Consider the following 21153-nt stretch of genomic DNA (forward strand, 5'->3'; position numbering starts at 1 on the left):
TGAGGCGGTGGAAAATGGAATCCACCGCCCTGGTGAGAATTTGCGGTTATTTCTGAATGAAATCTGCGCTGATCTTCCCTTCGAGGTTTTCGGAACCTTACGATTCCGTCGCGTACACCTAATTCAATAATAATTATCATTATAAGCCTAACTACGCCCACCGTAGGATAAAGACCTCTTTCATCTCTCTCCAAGAAACCCTGTCCTGTGCCGGTTCCGGCCATCTTATCTTCAGAAACTTCCTAATATCAAATGACTTTCGGTCACCCTCTGTTACCATTGCCTTCTCCTGAAATGCGCTCCGTTACACTTAAAGAGAACCGGTATTCTTGCCTCGGCATTACATGTTTTGCCCTTGCCAGTTAGGTCTTCGTTATTTCAAATAGGATACAATGGACTCACCTTTATTCCTCTGAACAACACTGCTCTCTGACTGTCTCTTTACATATCTGCTTTTCCTTTCAAATGCTCGGTGCTTTGTCATGTGTTTGTTGTACCTTTCTCGCAATCGTCCAAGTTTACGCCCGATAAATGAGTACAGGTGAGATACATCAGCCAAAATACTTTTCTCTCCAGTGACGCCGATATACCATCACATATGATCTGAAGGTACCTGCCAAATGCACTTCACCCGATTATTATGCTCCTCGTTATTTCATTCACGTGGTCCGGAGCTAAAGCCACTGCCTGCCCAAAGCAGATGAATTCGCTTACCTCATTCAATGCTTCTCAGTCTATCGTATAAAGTATTGTTCCTTGGCGAGACTGATGAACATCACTTTAGTTTTCTGCGTGTTTATTTTTGTACCTGCTTTTCTGCTTTGCCTGTCTAGGTCCTTGTTCATGATTTGCGATATGACCTTAATTACTTAGCAAGGCAATGTAACCAACGAATCACAGATTACTAGGGTTTCTTCATTAAATCTTATTACCAATTATTTCGAGTCTAGATGTCGGAATAGCTCCAAAATATACGGCAAAAGCCAGTGGTCAGATCGTGGCTACCTGCCTGACAGTCTTCCTCATTGGAATTTGAACACTTTGTTTAGGAGGCACGCAAGCGTAAAGATAAAACTATAGGTGAGTTAGATCTGATACCTCGCCAACAAGAGTGCAAGGCCCACTCCGTCCAATGCTTTGTTGCCGAAAATGTCGATTTAAGTCGTTCACGGCATGGCGAAAGACATTCGCTGGCGCCTCGCCGTCCTCAAACCGTGCTCGTTTTAACGGTCAAGGAAAGATAAAGAAAAAAGTCCTTGACTGCTCTCTTTAAGATTTACTCGTGATATCTTCCAGTCATTGGCTCTTCAAAAAAGTATGATCACCGTGAAAAACGTTGCTGTGCCAAACATTGAGAAAGACATGATTAACGTCGGAACATTAGTGAAGATTGTGCATGCTTACAACGGAATTCCGACAAAACTGCCTCTTCTGTTCATATTACTTTTTTCAAGAAGTAAAGGGACTCTTGCAGTTTCAGTTAGTGCCCAACTACAGAAGTGCTGCCGCCACTGGAAGACCGAAGAGGTAAGCTAGTAGTGCCTATTTGCGTACTAAGAATGCATGCGATGCTATCTTATCAGTCTTCACGTTGCCGAAGCGTTTGCTCCAGAGCATTTGTCGATCTCTCCCTGGTCCTAGCCTCCTGCTACGATGTTGATTTATGAGTCCTCGTCGGTAGCCAGTTGTCATGAGAACAAGAATTCAAGCATACGTGATCTTCGGAGCTAAACTTGTGCCGAAAAAGAAGGAAAATCTCAGCGCCGGCTATCACGGGTATCGGCCGAATGGTAGCCGCAACATCGTCTTTTCTTTGGTGATAGCGTATCTTCCGTAGCAGACACAAAGTGCACGTGGTGACGCCTCTTACCTGGGCGCAAGAATGCTGTTTTGCCATTGCAATTGTCCGTTGTGAAATGCCCCAAGCTGCCTGATGAAGGGAGGCTTGGTGAAGAGAAGCATATGGTATGCCGTGATACGTTGCTTGCTTTCTTTGTTGTTTGGTTACGATCCTCACTTATCTCCGGCAGCGAGCGGGGTTATCACCTTATTTATCGTACGAGAGCAAACCAGGCGTCTCTAGAAACATTCGAGCTATGTGAAGCAGTTTCCAGGGTGCTTGTGACAACTGCGGATGTTTTTTATGCGCATCTCGAATTGTCGATGCTGTGCGAAGTGCGGCCGCGAGGGATGGTTGTTCTGAAAATCGACGACCACCGCGCACCCTTACTGCTATCACCGCCGGCGAGTTATTAGACACCTTTAGGATACAGTGTCATCAGTGTAACGGTGTACTCCGTATTGCAGTTACACGAGTACATGGAGCCCACCCACCACCACTGCACACGCAGTGCGCAGACGCGGCAGGCGTTTGAGTATCTAGTGGGTATCTGGCGCCCTCCGGCACCTTGAATGTCGTAAGGCCGCCGCTCATTTTTCGCTGCGACCCTTTGCAGGACTCCTGCACCCGCAGAAGCGCTTTCAAGTTGTAAACGAGAGACCCCCCCCCCCGAAGCACAGTGCAGATGGGGAGTTGAACATGGTCTTTTGACGCACCGGCACTATCTTCACGGGGTCCCCTTACGCCGTAGGCTATAGTCGGAAAGGCACCCGATGTGCCACTGCTGCCCGCACAGCCGTGGGGCCTAACGGAGGCGTCTTTGACGGAATGTGGTTAGAAGCGCCGGTTAAGGGAATTATCGGGGTTTTTTTGGTGATGCGTGGGAACAAAGTCCGTTCATCATTCTGATCCACCGAGCTTCCAGCCGTCTGTGTTGTACGGGCTTCGTGGCCCTTTTCCTTTCTCTTTTGTCTGCCTAACGACACGCACTGATGGCGGGTGGGGACGCATGGGTGTCAAGAACTTGACTTGCGACGTGAGTTCACAGAAAGGGGGGCAGTGGTGTGCTTGGGACAAGTCGGAAGAAGAGTCCCGACGTGAGAGGGTGTGCATGCCCCCATCCGAGAGAGAGTGGTGTCGAATTTGATTTTTGTTTGTTTTGTGCTCTAAACGACTGCCTGTGTTCGAAGCAGAGCCCAACCCACGGAGTGGGTCCCATTTCGCATAATAATGTTCACAGGAGAATTGATGCTTGGGGCGGGCGCTGAAAATTACCTTCTCTATGTGTTTGTTAAGTCAGGGTTTAAAAATAAGAGTGAACGAATAGAGTCCAGCCTGGGCTGGGGCTGCATGCTTAGCATGTAATGCAGTGCTACTTAGGCTTAAATCTGCTAGGTCTGTGAGTAAAGGAGCGCAAAGTTGGTTCTTTCTATAAATTCATGCCTGCTTCTTACAGTTTTACTCTCTATATGTATGCTGTAAGTGTATGCTCTTCGGCCATCATTTACAAACACGCTTCCTTGTCTTCTTCCAAACTGAACTAAACTGGAGGAGGTGTGAGGCAACCTTCTTTGAAGAAACGAACAGATCTTAAATTCAACTAATGCGATCTGCACATGCGCACTGATGGCACGCGGGCCCCCGGCACTCTGGTAACGTCAAGGGCAAGATGGCACACGGTATGCTAAAGATGTGTAGTGCCACAGCCGCGTGAAGCGCTCTATCTGGCGGACGAGGAGGAACAAGTATTACCATTTTAAGCTAAGATTTACGCACCTGGACTTCTATAAAATTTACCTCCTTTTGATGGAACGTCATTTAAGAACGGCAAGAGTTCCAATGTGTCTCGTTTTACAGCTCCGTTAATATCTACCGAAATGAGAGAATACTTCTGTAAGTTGCAACAGGGCACAAAGCTGAGCTAGTTGGTTTACAATCATTGTGAAATATCCAGGCGCTAACAAACGACACAGAGGGGACACAAAGGGGATTTCTCACAATGAATAGTTCTGTAAACCAGGGCAAGGAGGCACCTTTTATTTGACTAACTTAGTGGTCTGTTATACCTCTTGATATATGACGCAGTCAACTGCCGACCAAAACGAGCCATAGCGAATGCTCTGGTTGAATTCCGTACGGTTCTTCGCGGGTTCAAAAACTGTGGTGGACGTAAACAATGCAGTTGATGATTATAATAAAAACATAGTAAGAAGAGCATTCGCTATCGATCCGGCTTCAACATCTCACGGTCTTAAACGAGGCAACCGAGGAATAAGCGATGAAGGATACGAGCCATAGAAAATAAGGATAAGTATTGAACGAGTGTTTGCAACTCCCTCAGCTTCACTATCTGTCACTGAAAAAGAAGGGGCCTCAAAGATAAACACTGAAGAGCGTGTCATACAGTTGAAAATAGCGTAGGGGATGATGACGCATTGGGACAGCAGCCGTTACGCTTCCGTGAGTACTTATTTCAGGCAGTTCGCTGCTCCCGTTCGTCATGCAGCCCCGTGCAACTAATCAGTCGATGCTCGAGCGATAATAATATGTACTTAGGAGGCTGCGCATCCGCTTGCTAGTTGTCGGCAGCCCATGTATTCGGTAAGACTGTCGCCGCCGTTTAGAGTTAAAAAGAGGAACTCGCATGCTTAGTGTGAGAAATGGCTAAGATCCTGAAGGCACTCCCGGGCAAACAGCTCAGCTTGAGAGACTGCAGTCTATTCGACTGGACCACGAGAAAACTTTTAAAGAGACCAAACAAGACTGAAAGATATTAAATCCGAGTTTGCTTCTTAATCAGGCCTCAGAACCGATGTATGCAACCTGCAAGTGTGTGCAAGGGAATGCATAACTCAAGTCTGTATGTATACAGAATTATACATAAGTCTGAATGTATACATAATGAAATTTCTGACTTTCAACCAATGCGCCTTGGAGTACCACAGGGTAGTGTACTGGGGCCCCTATTGTTTAATGTATTCATTAATGACATTGTTAACATAGACAACATCATTCAGGTTATTATATATGCCGATGACACTACTGTGCTTGTCTCTGGCCCTTAGGTTCAGTGTCTCATAGAGAAGTGTAATGTTGCTTTATAAAAATTATCAACCTGGTGTCGCTTAAATCGACTTCAATTAAATACAGCAAAAACCAAAGCAATAATTTTTCGTGCTAAGAACCAGGATCTACAACACAGTGGCATACTAAAATTTGAAGGACAGGTTATTGATATTGTCAGCAAACACAAAACATTAGGAGTGTATTTTTCATCTCACTTGACTTGGGATGACCATATTGATCATCTTAGCAAAAAACTTTCCTCGGTTACAGGTGCGTTGTCGCGATGCCGTGACACTTTGCCTCTAAAATGTAAAATCAGAATTTATTATGCATTGTTCCAATCACATTTAAATTATTGCAGTTTAGTATGGGCAACAACTACAAAGACAAACATGAACAAATTGTTCATAATACAAAAGAGAATTCTGCGTCATGTTGCAAATCTGGAAAAATCGAGTCCAATAAACAACGCCTTCCAATCACATTCTATCATCCACGTAGATAACCTATACCAGTTTCGACTTCTTCAACTAATGTATTTTTCCGCTACCCATGTCAAAAATCATTTATCTACTTTGGCCTGCTTAGAATTACGCCAGGCTTTAATGCACACACGAAATCAGGATGTATGGGTCGTACCATTTTTTCGTACAAACTATAAATTACAGTCTTTAGCTCATAACCTTCCATGTACTTTAAACGCATTTCAAAACACCACTGGCTATAAAAGAAAGGAACTACGGAACTACTTTCTAACGTTGTAAATACTTGTGTACTATTAATAACATTATTATTATTGTTTGCTGTGTTGTTTAGCTCAGTGTGCTACTTGTGTTTGCTTCGTTGACTGAATATGTGCCATCTTCAGTTGTCTCTTTGTTATAGTTACTGATGGCTTATAACTAGTTGCCACAGGCTGTGCGCTTTGCCTTGTATTGGTTTCCTGGACTTCGTCAAGCTTCGTTAGCAGCTTTTATCCAGGAAACCATCCAGAGATATCTGGTGAATAAAGTGAATTGAACTGCATTGAAGTGTCGACGATAGATCCCGTCGTAGGGCTATAGTGTTTGACGTATTGCAAGATGCGGCGATATACTTTGAACGACAGTGAGAAGTCAATGACTGACTACAGTGATTAGCTACTCGGGGCTAGTCTTGAGCCGCGTGGCCATAAAGCGTGGCACGTACAAAAAAAGGAAATGAGGACCAATCTGCGCGTAATGTTTTTTTTTTCCGTTTCAATGATAGCCAAGTTGTAATATCGCTATCCAAAAAATTTAAAGAGACCAATTCAATTTCATCGTTAGTGAGGCGTACTCTCTCAACAAACGGCTCGCCCGCATGCAGTTAGTTCTGCTCAGAAGGACGAGTTGCATTAAATTCAAGCTGCGTTCTGACAATTTGGTCGAAGGAAACAAAACTGTCCTGCACAATGGGAATACCAGTAATCTAATCCACGTGAAGTTAAGTCTAGCGAGACGTAAACAGCTAACAGCGTCTAGTAACAAGATAACACCTTAATTGGTAACGTGCGTTAATATACGCAGTATTGATTCCAAAAACGGATTAGTTAAGCAGCCTCATTTTACCTTCATTATGAGGTATAGTTTTGTAACACACACAGGGCTCAAATTGTCAAAGACGGATAAATACTTCCTGCTCTTAATATTTTCGAAATATTTCGCAAAGATCGACCCGATGATAAATCATCTGGTGCCACTTTTTTTATCTCAGCATCTCATTTGCGATGCTGCACCCGTGCATGCTCACCCTCGCCACTTGAAATGCTTTCCTTGCGCTGAAACGCATCTTTTACACTTGTGCTCATTGCCATCGCCTGTCGCCTTTCTAACAGTGAGCATTTCTTTAGACAGCTGTTTCATGGTTGCCTATCAAAACTAATGACTACTAATCCAAAGAGCCCGAATGCTAATTTCGGTGGCTTAATGATCCGCCAGAATGGACTACAGAAGCGGCATCGGTGCCGAGCGCCGTCCTTTTATCCTTCTTGAGTGCTTGCTACGTGGTGTGCGACTTACAGTCACCGAAAATCTACAAAATCAGCAGCAGGAGAGCAATGTGACTCGGTGTAGCCTTTGTGGTGCTTTCACACTGATCAGTTTTAATGCAATGTTTCACAGTTTGTATTGCGTCCTTGCTTAGGTCGGTTCTTTGTATTGATAAAAATTCTTATTTGGTTAGTAACTTTACAAATGAGGGAGGATTTCATTTTAGCTTAAGGTCACAAAGAACACAATATGTTTAAATGTTGGCGCAACACGATGCCTACTTTTTATGTGACTAAAAAAAACCATTAACTTGCCTCTTACATGAAGAAAGAAGAGAGAACAAATGCGCTACACAAAACAGTCATAGTGCTCTCCGTTAAACACAGCAAACATATTATGGCGGTGGTAAATGGAATCCTCCGCCCTGCTGAGCATTTCCGGTTATGTTGAACACAATCTGCGGTGATCTTCCGTTCCAGGTCTTCGGAACTTTGCGTTTCCATCGCATGGGCCTGATTTAATAATAATCATCATTATAAGCCTAACTACGGCCACAGCACGATAAAGGCCTCTTTCACCTGTCTCCAAGGAGCCCTTTATTGTGCCGGCTCCGGCCTCTTTATCGTCGGAAACTACATAATCTCATCCGGACACCTGACTTTCGGCCACCCCCTTTTACCTTGCCTTCTCTTGAAATCCAGTCTGTTAAATTTAAAGACCACTGGTAATCTTGCCTTTGAATTACATGCCTCGTCCTTGCGCATTTGTTCTTCATTATTTAAAATAGGACATAATGAACTCAACTTTATTCCTCTGTACAACACTGCTCTCTTCCTTTCTCTTTACATATATCATTTCCCTTTGCATAGATCGGTGCTTTGTCATGTGTTTATGTTATACCTTTCTCGAAAGCGTCCACGTTTATGCCCCCTAAGTGAATACAGGCGAGATACATGTGCTATATACTTTTCTCTCGAGGCATGCCGACACAACATCACACAGGATCTGAGGTTACCTGCCAAATGCACTTCACCCGATTACTATTTTCCTCCTTATTTCATTTTCGTGGTCCGGAGCTGAACCCGCCGCCTGCCCTAAGCAGATGCATTCGCTTACCACTTTCAATGCTTCTCAGCCTATCGTAAAGGGCTGTTCCTTTTCGAGACTGTTGAGCATCACTTTCGTTTTCTGCGTGTTAATTTTTGTTCCTGTTCTGCTTTGCCTGTCTAGGTCCTTGTTCATGATATGCGATCTGACCTTAATTACTTAGCAAGACAATGTAAACAGCGAATCGCAGATTATTACGGTTTCTTTATTAAATTTTATTACCAATTATTTCCACTCGAGATCTCGGAATGGCATTAAAAAATACGACAAAAAACAGTGGTCAGATCGTGTCTCCCTGCCTGACAGTCTTCCTCATTGGAATTTCCATAGTTTGTTTATGAAGGACGCAAGCGTAAAGATAAAACTCTAGGTGAGTTAGATCAGAATACCTCGCCAACAAGAGTACGAGGCCTACTCCGTCCAATGCTTTGTTGCCAAAAATGTCAATTTAAGTCGGTCAGGGCATGGCGACAGACATTATAGTTGGCGCCTCGCCGTCATCAAACCATGCTTGTTGTAACAGTCAAGGAAAGATAATGAAAAACATCCTTGACTGCTCTCTTTAACATTTACTCGTAATATCTTCCAGTCATTGGCTCTTCAAAAAACTATGATCGCTGTGCCAAACGTTGCAGTGCCAAATGTTGAGGAAGACATGGTTAACGTCCGACCATTAGTGAGGATTGTGCATGCTTACAACGAATCCCGACAAAACTGCCTCTTCAGTTCATATTACTTTCTTCAAGAAGTCAAGGGTCTCTTACAGTTTCAGTTAGTGCCCAACTACACAAGTGCTGCCGCCACTGGAAGACCGAAGAGGTAGTGCATATTTGCGTACTAAGGATGCATGCGATGCTATCTTATAACTCTTCATGCAGCCGAAGCGTTTGTGCCAGAGCACTGAGCGATGGCTCACTGGTGCTAGCCTCCTGCTGCGATGTTGATTTCAGGCCTAGTCGGCACCCATTTGGCATGACAACAAGAATTAAAGCATACGTGATCTTCGCAGGTAAACTTGTGCTGAGAGAGATAGAAAACCTGAGCGCCGGCTATCACGGGCATCGGCCGAACAGTAGTCGCAACTTCGTCTTTGCTTTGGTGATAGCGTACCTTCCGTAGTAGACACAAGGAGCACGTGGTGCCGCCTCCTACCTGGGCGCAAGAATGCTGTTTTGCCATTGCAATTCTCCGTTCTGAAATGCCCCAAGCTGCCTGATGAAGGGAGGCTTGGTGGAGAGAAGTGATTGGTATGCCGCGATACGTTGTATGGTTACGATCCTCACTTATCTCCAGCAGCGAGCGGGCTTATCACATTGTTTGCCGTACGAGAGGGAACCAGGCGTCTCTAGAATCATTCGAGCTATGCGAAGCTGTTCCCAGGGTGTTTATCACAACTGCGGATGTTTTTATGCTTCTTATCTCGAAATGTCGATGCCGTGCGAAATGCGGCCGCGAGTTATGGTCGTTCGGAAAATCGGCGTCAACCGAGCACCTTCAGCATACAGTGTCTTCAGTGTAACGGTGTACTTCGTATTGGCGTTACAGGAGTACAGGCAGCCCACCCACCACCACTGCGCACGCGCTGATTGGTCCCAATGCGGCAGGAATTTGCGTAGCTGGAGGGTACCTGGCGCCATCTGGCACCTTGAATGTGATCTGCGCATGCGCGCTAATGGCATGCGGGCTCTCCGTACTCCGGTAACGGCAACGGCAAGATGGCACACGCTATGCTAAAGATGCCTAGTGCCGCAGCCGCGCGAACCGCTCTATCTGGCGGGCGAGGAGGGAAAAGTACTACCATTTCAAGGTACGATTTGCGCGCCTGGACTTATATATAATTTACCTCCTTTTCATGGTGCGTCATTTATGAACGGCAAGAGTTCAAATGTACCTTGTTTTGCAGCTCTGTCAATATATACCGAAATGAGAGAACACTTCTGTAAACCAGAGAAAGGAGGCACCTTTTATTTAACTAATTTAGTGGTCTGTTATATCTCCTGAAATATGACCAGTTGCCGACCAAGTGATAGCGAATGCTCTAGATAAACTCCGTACGATTCTTCACGAGTTCAAAAGCGGTGGTTGACGCAAACTACGCAGTTCATGATTAATAAAAACATAGGAAGAGGAGCATTTGCCATCGACCCGGCTTCACTGATTCACGCTCTTATAGGAGGCAACTGAGGAATAAGCGGTGAAGGACACAAGTCATAGAAAATAAAGATAAGTATTGAACGAGTGTTTGCAACTCCCTCATCTTCACTATCTGTCACTGTCAAAGAAGGCACCTCAGGAATAAACACTGAGGAGCGTGTCATATAGTTGAAAATAGCGTAGGGGGTGATGACGCATTGGGACAGCAGCCGTTGCGCTGCCGTGAGTACTTACTTTGGGCAGTTCGCTGCTCTCTTTCGTCATGCAGCCCGGTGCCTCTAAAGGACGATTCACACGATGGTCCGTTCGCCCGCGCACTACGTGTTGATGTGTCAGCACATTGAGAGGCGCGCTGCCGGCCCGCGGCCTGGTCAGCGCGCCTCTCAACGTGCTGACGCATCAACACGTGAAGCGCGGGCCACGGGCGAGCGAACCATCGTGTGAATCGGCCTCATTCAGTCGACGCTCGGGCGATAATAGTATGTACTTAGGCGGCTGCGCACCCGTGTACTAGTTGACGTCAGCCCTTTTTTTCTGGCAAGATTGTCGCCGACGTTTAGTGTTAGAAAGAGGCACTCATGCACTTAGTGTGAGAAATGGCTAAGATCCTGAATGCACTCCCGGGCAAACAGCTGCGTTTGAAGGACTGCAGTCTATTCGACTGGACCCCGTGAAAACTTTTAGAGAGCCCAAAACAAGACTTAAAAGCATTCAGCCCGAGCTTGCTTCTTTATCAGGCCTCAAAACCGACGTATTCAACCTGCAAGTGTGTGCAAAAAATTCAAAGAGACCAATTCAGTTTCATCGTTAGTGAGGACTACTCTCCCAACAAACGGCTCGCCGGCAGGCGAGCTTCTTTAGTAGAGCTTATTTAGTTGAGCTCAGAAGGGCGCGTAGCATTAAATTCAAGCTGCGCTCCGAGAATTTGTTCAAAGAAAACAACTTTCTTGCACAATAGGAACACCAGTAATTTAGTCACGCTAAGTTATGGCTAGCGAGATGAAAACAACAATATGTAGTAACAATAGACCACTTTATTCGCTCGCATACGTTAACATGCGCAGTATTGATTCCAAAAACGCATTAGTTGAGCAGCCTCATTTTGTCTTCTTCATGAGATACAGTTCGTGTAACATGCACACGGCTCAAATCGTCGATCACAGACTGATAAATATTCCTGCTCTTACTTTTTTCGAATTATTTCGCAAAAATAGACCCGACGATAAATCTCCTGGTGCTGCTTTTTTTTTATCTCAGCTTGTCATTCGCGGTGTCGCACCCGTGTAGGCTCACCCTCGCCACAAGAAATGATTTTCTTGTGCTGTAACGCATCATTAACATGTGTGCTCTTTGCAATCGCCTACCGGCTTTCTAACATTAATCATTTCTTTAGCCAGCTGTTTCATGGTAACAACTGCTTATCCAAAGAGCCCGAATTCTATTTTCGGGAAATTAATTATCCATCAAACACTTGTTTTAACTTGCCATCTATGTTGTCTATGAATAGCAGCGAAAACTATTTTGCTGACACATGTCTAACCTTTGGATTATCGCAACTAGTCTTTGATTTGGTTTGTTGTGGTTTGGTTTACGGGGTTTAACGCCCAAAGTGACTCAGGCCATGAGAGACGCCGTAGTAAAGGTGGTCACTTCTTTTGGTAGTCACAAACTTTGACCCGATATGACATCACTTTACAAGCTTGTGCGTCATTTTAAGGGGATATAAATGTAGGCAGCGATGCTGTGTACTGTCTGCACGGCAACGGCCTCGGTCCAGGTTGGAATCGCCTCACGGCATTCAAATGCACTCTATTATATTTCGATTCCTATTCCATGACCTTGAAGTTGGTGCTCTTCTAAGTAATGTGTACTGAATATTACAGGTTAACATTTCGTATTTTGCCACCTGTCATGAGTTCACACCGTTTTGACGAATCGCTGGTATTGTAATGCCCCTTTTTGGGTGACGCCAGGTTTTTTGTCGATGAGACACCTAATGCTTTTGCCTTAATAAATAGAAGAGCTGATAAAAATGAACACAGGAACGGCAGTCACACTTTGCATCCTGCTGAAGGCGAGAAAAGAAGTGTGGCCACGCTTTTAAGAGAATTTTTTGTATTATTTGTATTTGTACCCCCAGTATTGATTTTTTGCGCAATCTTCGAATACTGCAAATGAATGACTGACAGAGTACATGCAAACGGCAAAAGAGCACAGTTAATTAAACAAAAAGTCACTTCGGCGCCATGAAAGTTTTATAAACTAACGTAATAACTTTCAAATTAATTTCCATTTCTGCTACATTTGTATAACAAAGAACCGCTATGGAGTGTGTGTCTGACTTTGTGAAAAACGACTGCAAAAAATAAATTATAGTGACTCATCTCCGTAAAAGCAAAACGCTTTAGACGCTTTAATGAGACTCTGCACCATGTGATGCGATACAATGTTGCAAAATCCGCCTAAAGGGTATGATGAGATAGGGTAATGGGTTAATTCCCAAATATGAAAAAGGCCACTCTCTACATTCATAGATTCCTGGGAATCCTCGTACCCCTTCTGGCGCAGTGGTGCAGCGGTTAAATGATGCGCCACTGCCCTGCGATGGCTGGTGCTCACAGCGGTGGTCCTTGTGAGACAACTGGTTCCTCTTCCCTAGCGAGCAATCATTAGTTCAACTGCCACCTGCCATGGTGCGCAGTTTGCTCACTATGCGGTGGGCTGGTTATGATGACACCTAGGTGGCCCACTTGCCTCCTAGGTTGCTCTCTGTGGACCACCTGCAAAAGCCATGCTCGGGATTTTTCGCTCAGAACACCGACGTCGACAACGACGGTACCGCATTTTTTGGTGATTAGTTTGGTATAGTGTGGTTTATTGGGGTTTAGCGCCCCAAAGCAAGCAAGGCTATGAGGAACGCCGTAGTGAAGGGCTCCGGAAATTTCGACCGCCTGAGGTTCTTTAACGTGCGCTGACATCGCACAGTACACGGACCTCTAGAACTTTGCATCCGTCGAAATTCGGCCGCCGCAGCCGGGATCGAACCCGCGTCTTTCGGGACAGCAGCCGAGCGCCGTAACCACTCAGCCACCGAGACGGGGCCTTTTTCTGGTGAACGGAGCTATAACGCTGTGGCGCTAAAAGCGTACGTTTGTGTCTTTTCGAAAAGTAGAAACAAAAGGTTGATCTGCATATTATGCTGTACTCCAAACCTGGAGCACTCACAACGATAAAAATCTCTTGACAAGAAAAATACCTTTTCAGCCGAGAGTAACTTAAAATTAAATGCGAAGATAACACACAAGATAATCGCTGCTGTTTCGAAGGCAACTATTCTCAACGATGCTGTGACTGTGCATTTCATGTGCTTTGCTTGGAATCGCCGACTATCCTTCCCCCATACTCACCAAAAGTCCTCCTCTAAAGCTCGCTGCAAGTGCTGTGTACTTTAATTGCCTGCATACTTAGAACTTTCCTTTGTCGTCTAATAGGCACACGCCTTTTTACGACTCCAAGAAATGTGTAGGCTCTTGACCTCTCTTAAGTCTTAACATGGGCCAGAAAAGTTTACTTGCACATGTAAAGACTGAAGAGAGGTCAAGAGCCTACGCAGAAGGACCTATGAATTCTAGAATCTCGCTAGAGATTATTTCTAGGTTCACGCAAGTGGCTAACACAACGGGAGTTTTAAAAAGTAAATATATCGAGCGAATAAAATCAATATCTAGGGCAGAAACAGAAAATCATGCCAATCACGACAGATTAAGACATTGCCTTTTTTGTTCTAGTTACAGTCCTTTTCAGTTCTGTATACCAACGCTTATTGGAGGTTCGACACCTCCAAGCGCTGCCGGACTGATCGCATTTTTCAACCGATAAATGTACTGCCTCCGTCAAAAGTATAAAGTCCAAGGGGTTTGCTTCTAAGCTGTTTAGCGGGGCTCCCTAGCACATTTAGCAGTCCAAAGCTTGGGAAAATTAAGGACGCATAGCCATTCCTCTTTAGAGAGATTACGGTCGCTGAGGATGCATAACAAGGCTGACCGCAGGCCTCACAAGCAAGCCCTTTGGGCTGTATACTTTTGACGGGGGGTGTATACATGCCTGACAGGAGTTACTGTCGGGACGACGCTCAGCCTCGCGCTTGAAACGCAGTCAAAGGGAAAGCATCTATTAAAGGAAAGATACGCAGCACGTGCTGCAGTGGGCACTGGAGTGAACGGCAAAAGACATGCTGCCCGGAAGATCCATGACAACGACGCTGCAATGCTACCAAGAAGTACATAAAGCAGAGAGCTCTTTCGCACCAAGGTCACTAGCGGGGACATAACGGGCAAAACACAGTGTTTTCATACCCTTTGGCACTGCTCCGACGTGTCGCGCCGAACGCCAGCAGTTTATGCGAAGCTGTGGTTATCGCCTTCAGGCGCGTGCCGTCGCCAGTTAACGGTCGTAGCGTAACGCGCCGTATACCTACACTCTAAACAGGAATACGCCTATATGGCAGTAAAAAGGGAGTAGGTTGTCCTCTAGCGCACTGCCTTTTGTAAAAAGGTGTGCGCCAGAGTACAGCTTAAACCCTTTTATTGCGAAAGCAATACTACTTGCACTTTCACGCATTTGCCGTGCCGCGGCGGTGACCACCATTGACCTTCATTTGACGTTGACTGTATTATATTGGATTAGATTAGATTGGACTGGAGTGGATTGGACTGGATTGGACTGGATTGGACTGGATTGGACTGGATTAGATTGGATTGGATGGATTGGGTTGGAATGGATTAGATGGGATTGGATTGGTTTGGTTTGGATTGGATTGGATTGGATTGTATAACCAATGCATCACCACAAGTCTAACCACAAGCACCACCACCAGCTACACTACCAGCTGTACCATGGTGTAGGTACGGATATTGCTTTCGCAATTACCGGGCTTAACCAAGCTAAGCCTCAGCGAATTTTTTTTATTACTCCTTTCTGTGTAGAGTGTAGAAGGCAGGATTCTCGGAACCCTTTGCCTTCGATCAAAGAATAATACGGCAGGATATCTGGTAGAAGTGAAGATCGCTGGTACGGTTTCTTTTTGCGATCGGCATGCTATTCTTCGTCGGAACATTCATGCTGCCGTGTAAAGATTTAATCTGGTGGTCAGGCTCGAACCGCACGCGTTTTAAAGTGTGGCAACGACCGCAGACTATGCTGACTCGTCGTCTCTGCTGTCTTAGTGTACTGCCATAGGGCACAGAGCACAATGACGCAACCTTCAAGCAAGGGCCACAAATAAGTCTCTCCGTGTTGTGTCGGCTGGACTTGACGAAAAATATCTGGTTGTGTTCCAGGAGCACGGTATCTCGAAGCACACTACAGGAAGATATAGTTCTGTCCCCGAGGCAGTTTGTGTTTTCGCAGAGCTTTTAAAAAGATACAGATAATATGCGGCAGCGGGAAAGTATAGATAACATTCGACGGTGGGAAGATGGTGCAAGAAAACTAGCCAACCTGTTTACGCAGTTCCTTGCGAGCTCTAGCGTGCCGTATTCTTGGATGAACGCTAACATCGTTCCAATCCATAACAAAGTTGACGTCAAGGACTAGAAAAATAACAGACCTGTCAGCTTCATGTCTGTCGCTTACAAGGTATTAGCTAAGATAATTGCTAATAAAATCAGGACTACCTTAGACTTCAATCAGCCAAATGATCGGGAAGGCTTTCGTAGAGGCTACTCGACGGCAGACCATATTCACACTAGATCACCAGGTGTTAGAGGAATGCGCAGCGTAAGACTAATCTTTATATATAGCCTTCATAGATCGACTCAGTCGAAACTTGTTCAGTCAAGCAGGCATTAAAGAATCAGAGTGTCCATGAGCCCTATGTAAAAGTACTGGAATATACCTGTAACCGCTACACAACTAGCACAATCTTCCATAAAGAGAGCAATAAAATTCTAGTAAGGAAGGTGTGAGACAGGGAGACATGATGCCTGCAATGCTATTCGCCGCCTGTTTGCAGGAGGTAATGGCCTGGAGTGGCAAAATTTGGGAGTAAGAGTTAATGGAGAATACCTCAGTAATGTTCGATTCGCTGATGGCCCCGACTTGCTGCGAGTCACCCTAGAGATGGACTACAGAGCATGATCAATGAGTTAGACAGGCAAAGCAGATCGGTGGGTCTCAAACTATTATGCAGAAGACCAAAGTAATTTTTAACAGCCTCGCAACGGAACTGCAGTTCGCAACTGGGAGTGAGGTGCTGAAAGTGGTAAGGGAATACGTCTACTTAAGGCAGGTAGTGACCGATTATCCAGATAACGAGAGGGAAATAACTAGAAGAATAAAATGGGGTGGAGCGCATGTGGCAGGTTCTCTGAGATCATGAATAGCAGTTAACCAATATCGCTCAAGAGAAAAGTATACAACAGCTGTACCTTACCGGCACTCACCTATGGGGCAGAAACGTGTAGGCTAACGGAAAGGCTTAAGTTAAGGACAACACAGGGAGAAACTCGAAGGAAGATCATAGGTGTAATCTTCAGAGGCCGAAAATAGCGGATAGGGGAGGGAACAAACGCGTGTTAACAATATCCTAGTAGAAATCAAGACGAAATTGGTAGTGGCAGGGTATTAATACGACAGCAAGATAACCGATGGTCTTTAAGGGCAACGGACTGTATTCAAAGAAAAGAGAAATGCAGGGGGGGGGGGGGGGGGGCGTAAGTTACATGGGCGGATGAGATTAAAAAGATTGCAGGGACAAGATGGCAGCAGCTGGAAAAAGTGAGGGTTAATTGGAGAGACATGGGAGAGGACTTTGTCGGGCACTGGGCATAGTCAAGCTGATGATGATGGGGAAGATGAAGATGCGACGCACTCGCCAAGTAAGAAAGGAGTCTGCATAGGAGTCTGATTTTGACGCGTCACTGACACATTCCAAGCCCTTTATTTTTATAAAGAAAGCCTCCTTCAACTCTCGGGCTACGCTGTCTCTACTCCTATCAAGAACAACAGTTTCGCGTAATCGAGGCATGCATTTACACTCTTTGCAATGAAGCGCTAGATTAGAGCCAGTGCCTTTTTCAAGTGAGCGCTCATGTTCCCTTAAACGTTCGTTCAGGCACCTTCCGGTTTGACCAATATAAACTTTGTCGCATGTAAGCGGAATCTGGTAAATCACCCCTTCCCTACACCTGACGAACATGTTGGCATGCTTTACGCCACAGGTTTGCTGTCTTGGCTTTTCGTTATTTATCCTGTGACACAACGTAACTCGCTTGCAAGGGGCAGAAAAGACTACGGGAATCTCATATTTATTTGCAACCTTTTTCAAATTATGTGCTACCCGGTGGGAATACGGGATAACGGCTGGCCTCACCTTCCTATTGCTTTCCTGAGTAACGTTTTTCTTCTTGCCTTTAACTTTCTGAAGCAGAGCTTCAGTCACTGCCGAAATCACAGTCTGCGGAAAACCTGCCGGTAGTAACCGTGCGGTCTGCAGTTGGAAGCTGTCTTGCATGCAATGCTCGCATGATTTTGTTAGTGCAGATCCTAATCCTGAGGTGGCTATGGCTCGTTTAACTGCTTTTGAGTGAGCTGACTCGTAGGACAACAGCTCTTTTTGACTTAGAGGCTTGTACATCCAACAGAATTTATCTCGTTCCAAGCAGAGCTCAGACTCCATAAACTGTAACTTGTTGTTTTGTGGAAATTCACAAGTGAATTCCAAACCATGGCTCAGTTCATTAAACGCATCTAGAATTTCATTTACAGTGGCTCTGTAAGCTGGTTCGTCTTGCTTGGTTAACACTACTAAAAAATCGTCGACATACCTGAAAACCTTTAAAACTTTGCTCTTGTGGAACCTATCGTCCAGATTTTTGTCAACTGCTGCGAGAAAAATATTACTCAACACTGGCGCTACACAGGACCCTATAGAAATTCCTTTCTTCTGTATGTACACCTGATTGTGAAACTCGACCACAGTAGCACTAAGGTAGAATTCCAACAAAGAAAGATGGTTTGGTTTTGGTTTTGGTTTTGTGGGGTTTAACGTCCCAAAGCGACTAAGGCTATGAGAGACGCCGTAGTGAAGGGCTCCGGAAATTTCGACCACCTGGGGTTCTTTAAAATACCCGCTGAATTTTGAAACAACACACCTTTCTTTTCAATGCAAGACTGAACAGCTGAGAACAACTCGTTGTGTGGAATGGAATAGAAAAGGTCCTTGGCATCTACCGAAAACACACTTCCAATGCCTTTGGAGGATTGAAAGAAAGCAATAATTTCCGTCGAGTTCTTCGTACAGAAGAGATCATCAGCGACAAGCGAGTTTAAATGCCTTAACAGGTATTGGCTATAAGCCTTTGATAAGTGTAGCGCTCACTAACATCTTTGCCACTGCCTTGCTATATATTGCTCGAGTTTCGCTCAATAAATTCAGTTGTCAGTCAGCGCTCTTTCCTATCACTTCCTCGTTTCGCCTTCGGGCTTCTTCTATCGCGCTGTTTTCACCAATGTTAGGAACTACTCCAGCCGCACAGTTGCTTCCAAAACAATGTTTACCATCTGACCATCGGCAATATGGCAAAGAGAAATCATAAAAAATTATAAGGTGAGGGAGAGGGGTGGGTTAAATATCTGGAATAGCATTTCGATATTTCTCTGTGCTGCATGTTCGCTGTTACCTTTCTAAAGGCCTTGGGCTTGCATGACTGGACGATGTTTCTTCATTCCGTACTTGCATTCGTTACTCTGCTGTAAAGAATCGAGCACCTCTTTAACCATTCGCCCACTTACCTAATATCACATTCACACAGCGTGCTAGTACACACATTTCACACGATAAAGTGTAAAATTCCTTGAATTTGATAATGGCCGTTTTTTAGAGCGCAGCTATCAGGTTGACGCCGCCGCGGTGGCTCAGCGGTCATGGTGCTCGGCTGCTGACCCAAAAGACGCGGGTTCGATCCCGGCCGCGGCGGCTGGAATTTCTTTGGAGGAGAAATTCTAGAGGCCCGTGTACTGTGCGATGTCAGTGCACGTTAAAGAACCCCAGGTGGTCGAAATTTCCGGAGCCCTCCACTACGGCGTCTCTCATAGCCTTAGTCGCTTTGGGACGTTAAACCCCGTAAACCAAACCAAACCAAGCTATCAGGTTGAGCGACGTGTGTCGCCGTCGTTGTCGTAACCGAGTGCGAAGTGCGAAAGGCGGCGAGTGCGAAAGGCGGCGAAGAGAGAGAGAGAAGGAAAGTGGAGGAGGTGGGCAGGGAAGTAGTGCGAATGCAGGTTGCGCGGCGACGACCCGCGGTACTGGAGCAGCGTGCGTCGTCGTCGGCTAACCAATGACGTCATAGGTACGGTTTGCGCCGCTCACCAGCGATGGCGCCACAGTAGCGCGTTGTAAACGCAACGCGCTAATCATTATGCGGTCACGTGCGGTTCAAGTACCGCAGCAGCTACGCGCAAAAATGGCATATCCGAGAAGCGGAACCATCAAGGACTTTTTTCCGCCTGCCGTTAGACGTGGGTTTACCAAAAATAAGTTTTTCCACTTTTTTCTACCCTGTAAATAGCACCACTATTTCATGTGAACACTCATATCGTTCGCAGAGGCACACGCCGGAGGTGATCAAATATATGTATGCCATTTTAGATGCCAATTATATTGATTTTTCTGAGACGCTTGATCTCTTTACCGGTTTCACCTGGCTTTGTGTTCATTTTAAGATCGTACCTAACTAAATAAGATTGTTGAAAACCATACTTCGGTATCTTGGAATTTTTTCAGCACATCGCCCTCAAAAACAGTGTTATAACGGAGTAAATGATATGCCGTTGATGTATCATATAGCGCCTCTCTAGGTTCGGCCGTATGATCACCACTCTTTTTATTCATATGATGGAGTTTGCAATTCCACATTTCATCTAGTATGCGCTTGTTCCAGATGACTTCTTTTCATAAGACGTAATTATTTCAGGTGACATCAGCACAGCGGTCTATCCTCCGCCGCAATTTGTGGATGGGGCCTCATGATGAAATGAATATTAACTCTCCAAAAACCACTCTGGTATCATTTATCAAAAAACAGGGCCCTATTTTTTAATACAATTTTATAGCTATAACATTACGGCTAAAATTTTGATTGGTTTAAGGCCGCAAACCTCAATGCACTTGCAGAGCTTTCGCAGCGCTTATGGAAGCATGTTTTAATTTATGTCCCAAAAGAAAACGTAGTACATGTGGTTAGTAAGGTTTTCGAACACCAAAGTCAGGTTTCATGTTTGCAGGAGAACTGAAAAAAAAAACACTGCTCTTTTGAAAGCGGGTGTTATTGAATCAAAACACGGAAGGAGCAAATTAGATGAACAGAAAGGTTCGCTATGCACCTGAGAAGGAACCGATGAAGACATTCTAGGGCACAAGCAGCATCGGACGTTTTGCTCTTCACCGAGAGTCTGATTTTGACCAGTGTCTGATTTTCACTGGTCTCTGAGTAGTCCAGGCCCGCAGCAGTTGGTTGGTGTCAGCTTCAAAACCTAACAAAAGGCCCATAAGGCTCGAGGGACGAGTAACTAATTCAGAAGTTACACCAGATCCGTTTGACTACGACTCCGGAGGGTGACCACCTGTTAACGGGTAATAAAGCACTCAAGAGTGACCCCATACGCAAGGACTAAATTAGGGGTGCGGCGCCGGAAGTAATTCCTTCACGAGAAACTTGCAGCGGCATCATTCAGACTGGGTAGTATATGGATGCACGGATTGGGAGATACCTGTCGGTTTGATGAATCTGTCTGCCTTTGCGCGCTGTAGATTTGATTGAAGGTTTTCGTGGACCTCACACACTGGTGCCATGTAATGGTTATCACTCTTTCTCTCTTTCTTCTTTCACTCGCACCTTCCTCCCTTCCCTTACGGCGCGGTTCAGGTGTCCGCCGAGATATGGGAGACAAATACTGCGCCATTTCCTTTCCTCAAAA

The 21153-nt window shown here is 45.3% G+C and overlaps 2 protein-coding genes across 7 annotated transcripts in view; one reads left to right on the forward strand and one right to left on the reverse strand.

Annotated features, from left to right (window-relative positions):
- The window catches only part of LOC149336898 (uncharacterized), a 106896-nt gene extending 96352 nt beyond the window's left edge, over window positions 1-10544 (reverse strand). For 4 of the 5 annotated variants that reach the window (XM_089553202.1, XM_089553200.1, XM_089553199.1 and 1 more), the window contains exon 1: window positions 10411-10544. Coding sequence is in view for 1 of the 5 variants with exons in the window: in XM_089553201.1 (XP_089409327.1) it covers window positions 10411-10440 (30 nt within the window). In the remaining 4 variants the exon portion in view is untranslated. The remainder of the gene's footprint in view (window positions 1-10410) is intronic. The other variant, XM_089553201.1, reaches the window with a different exon arrangement.
- Window positions 9506-21153, forward strand: part of LOC149336900 (ATP-binding cassette sub-family C member 2-like) — a 166994-nt gene continuing 155346 nt past the window's right edge. For both annotated transcript variants that reach the window (XM_089553194.1, XM_089553192.1), the window contains exon 1: window positions 9506-9829. The gene's annotated coding sequence lies outside the window, so the exon portion shown is untranslated. The remainder of the gene's footprint in view (window positions 9830-21153) is intronic.

Source organism: Amblyomma mixtum, chromosome 7 (assembly GCF_055824585.1).
Source record: "Amblyomma mixtum isolate Tamu chromosome 7, ASM5582458v1, whole genome shotgun sequence".
Taxonomy (NCBI): Eukaryota; Metazoa; Arthropoda; class Arachnida; order Ixodida; family Ixodidae; genus Amblyomma; species Amblyomma mixtum.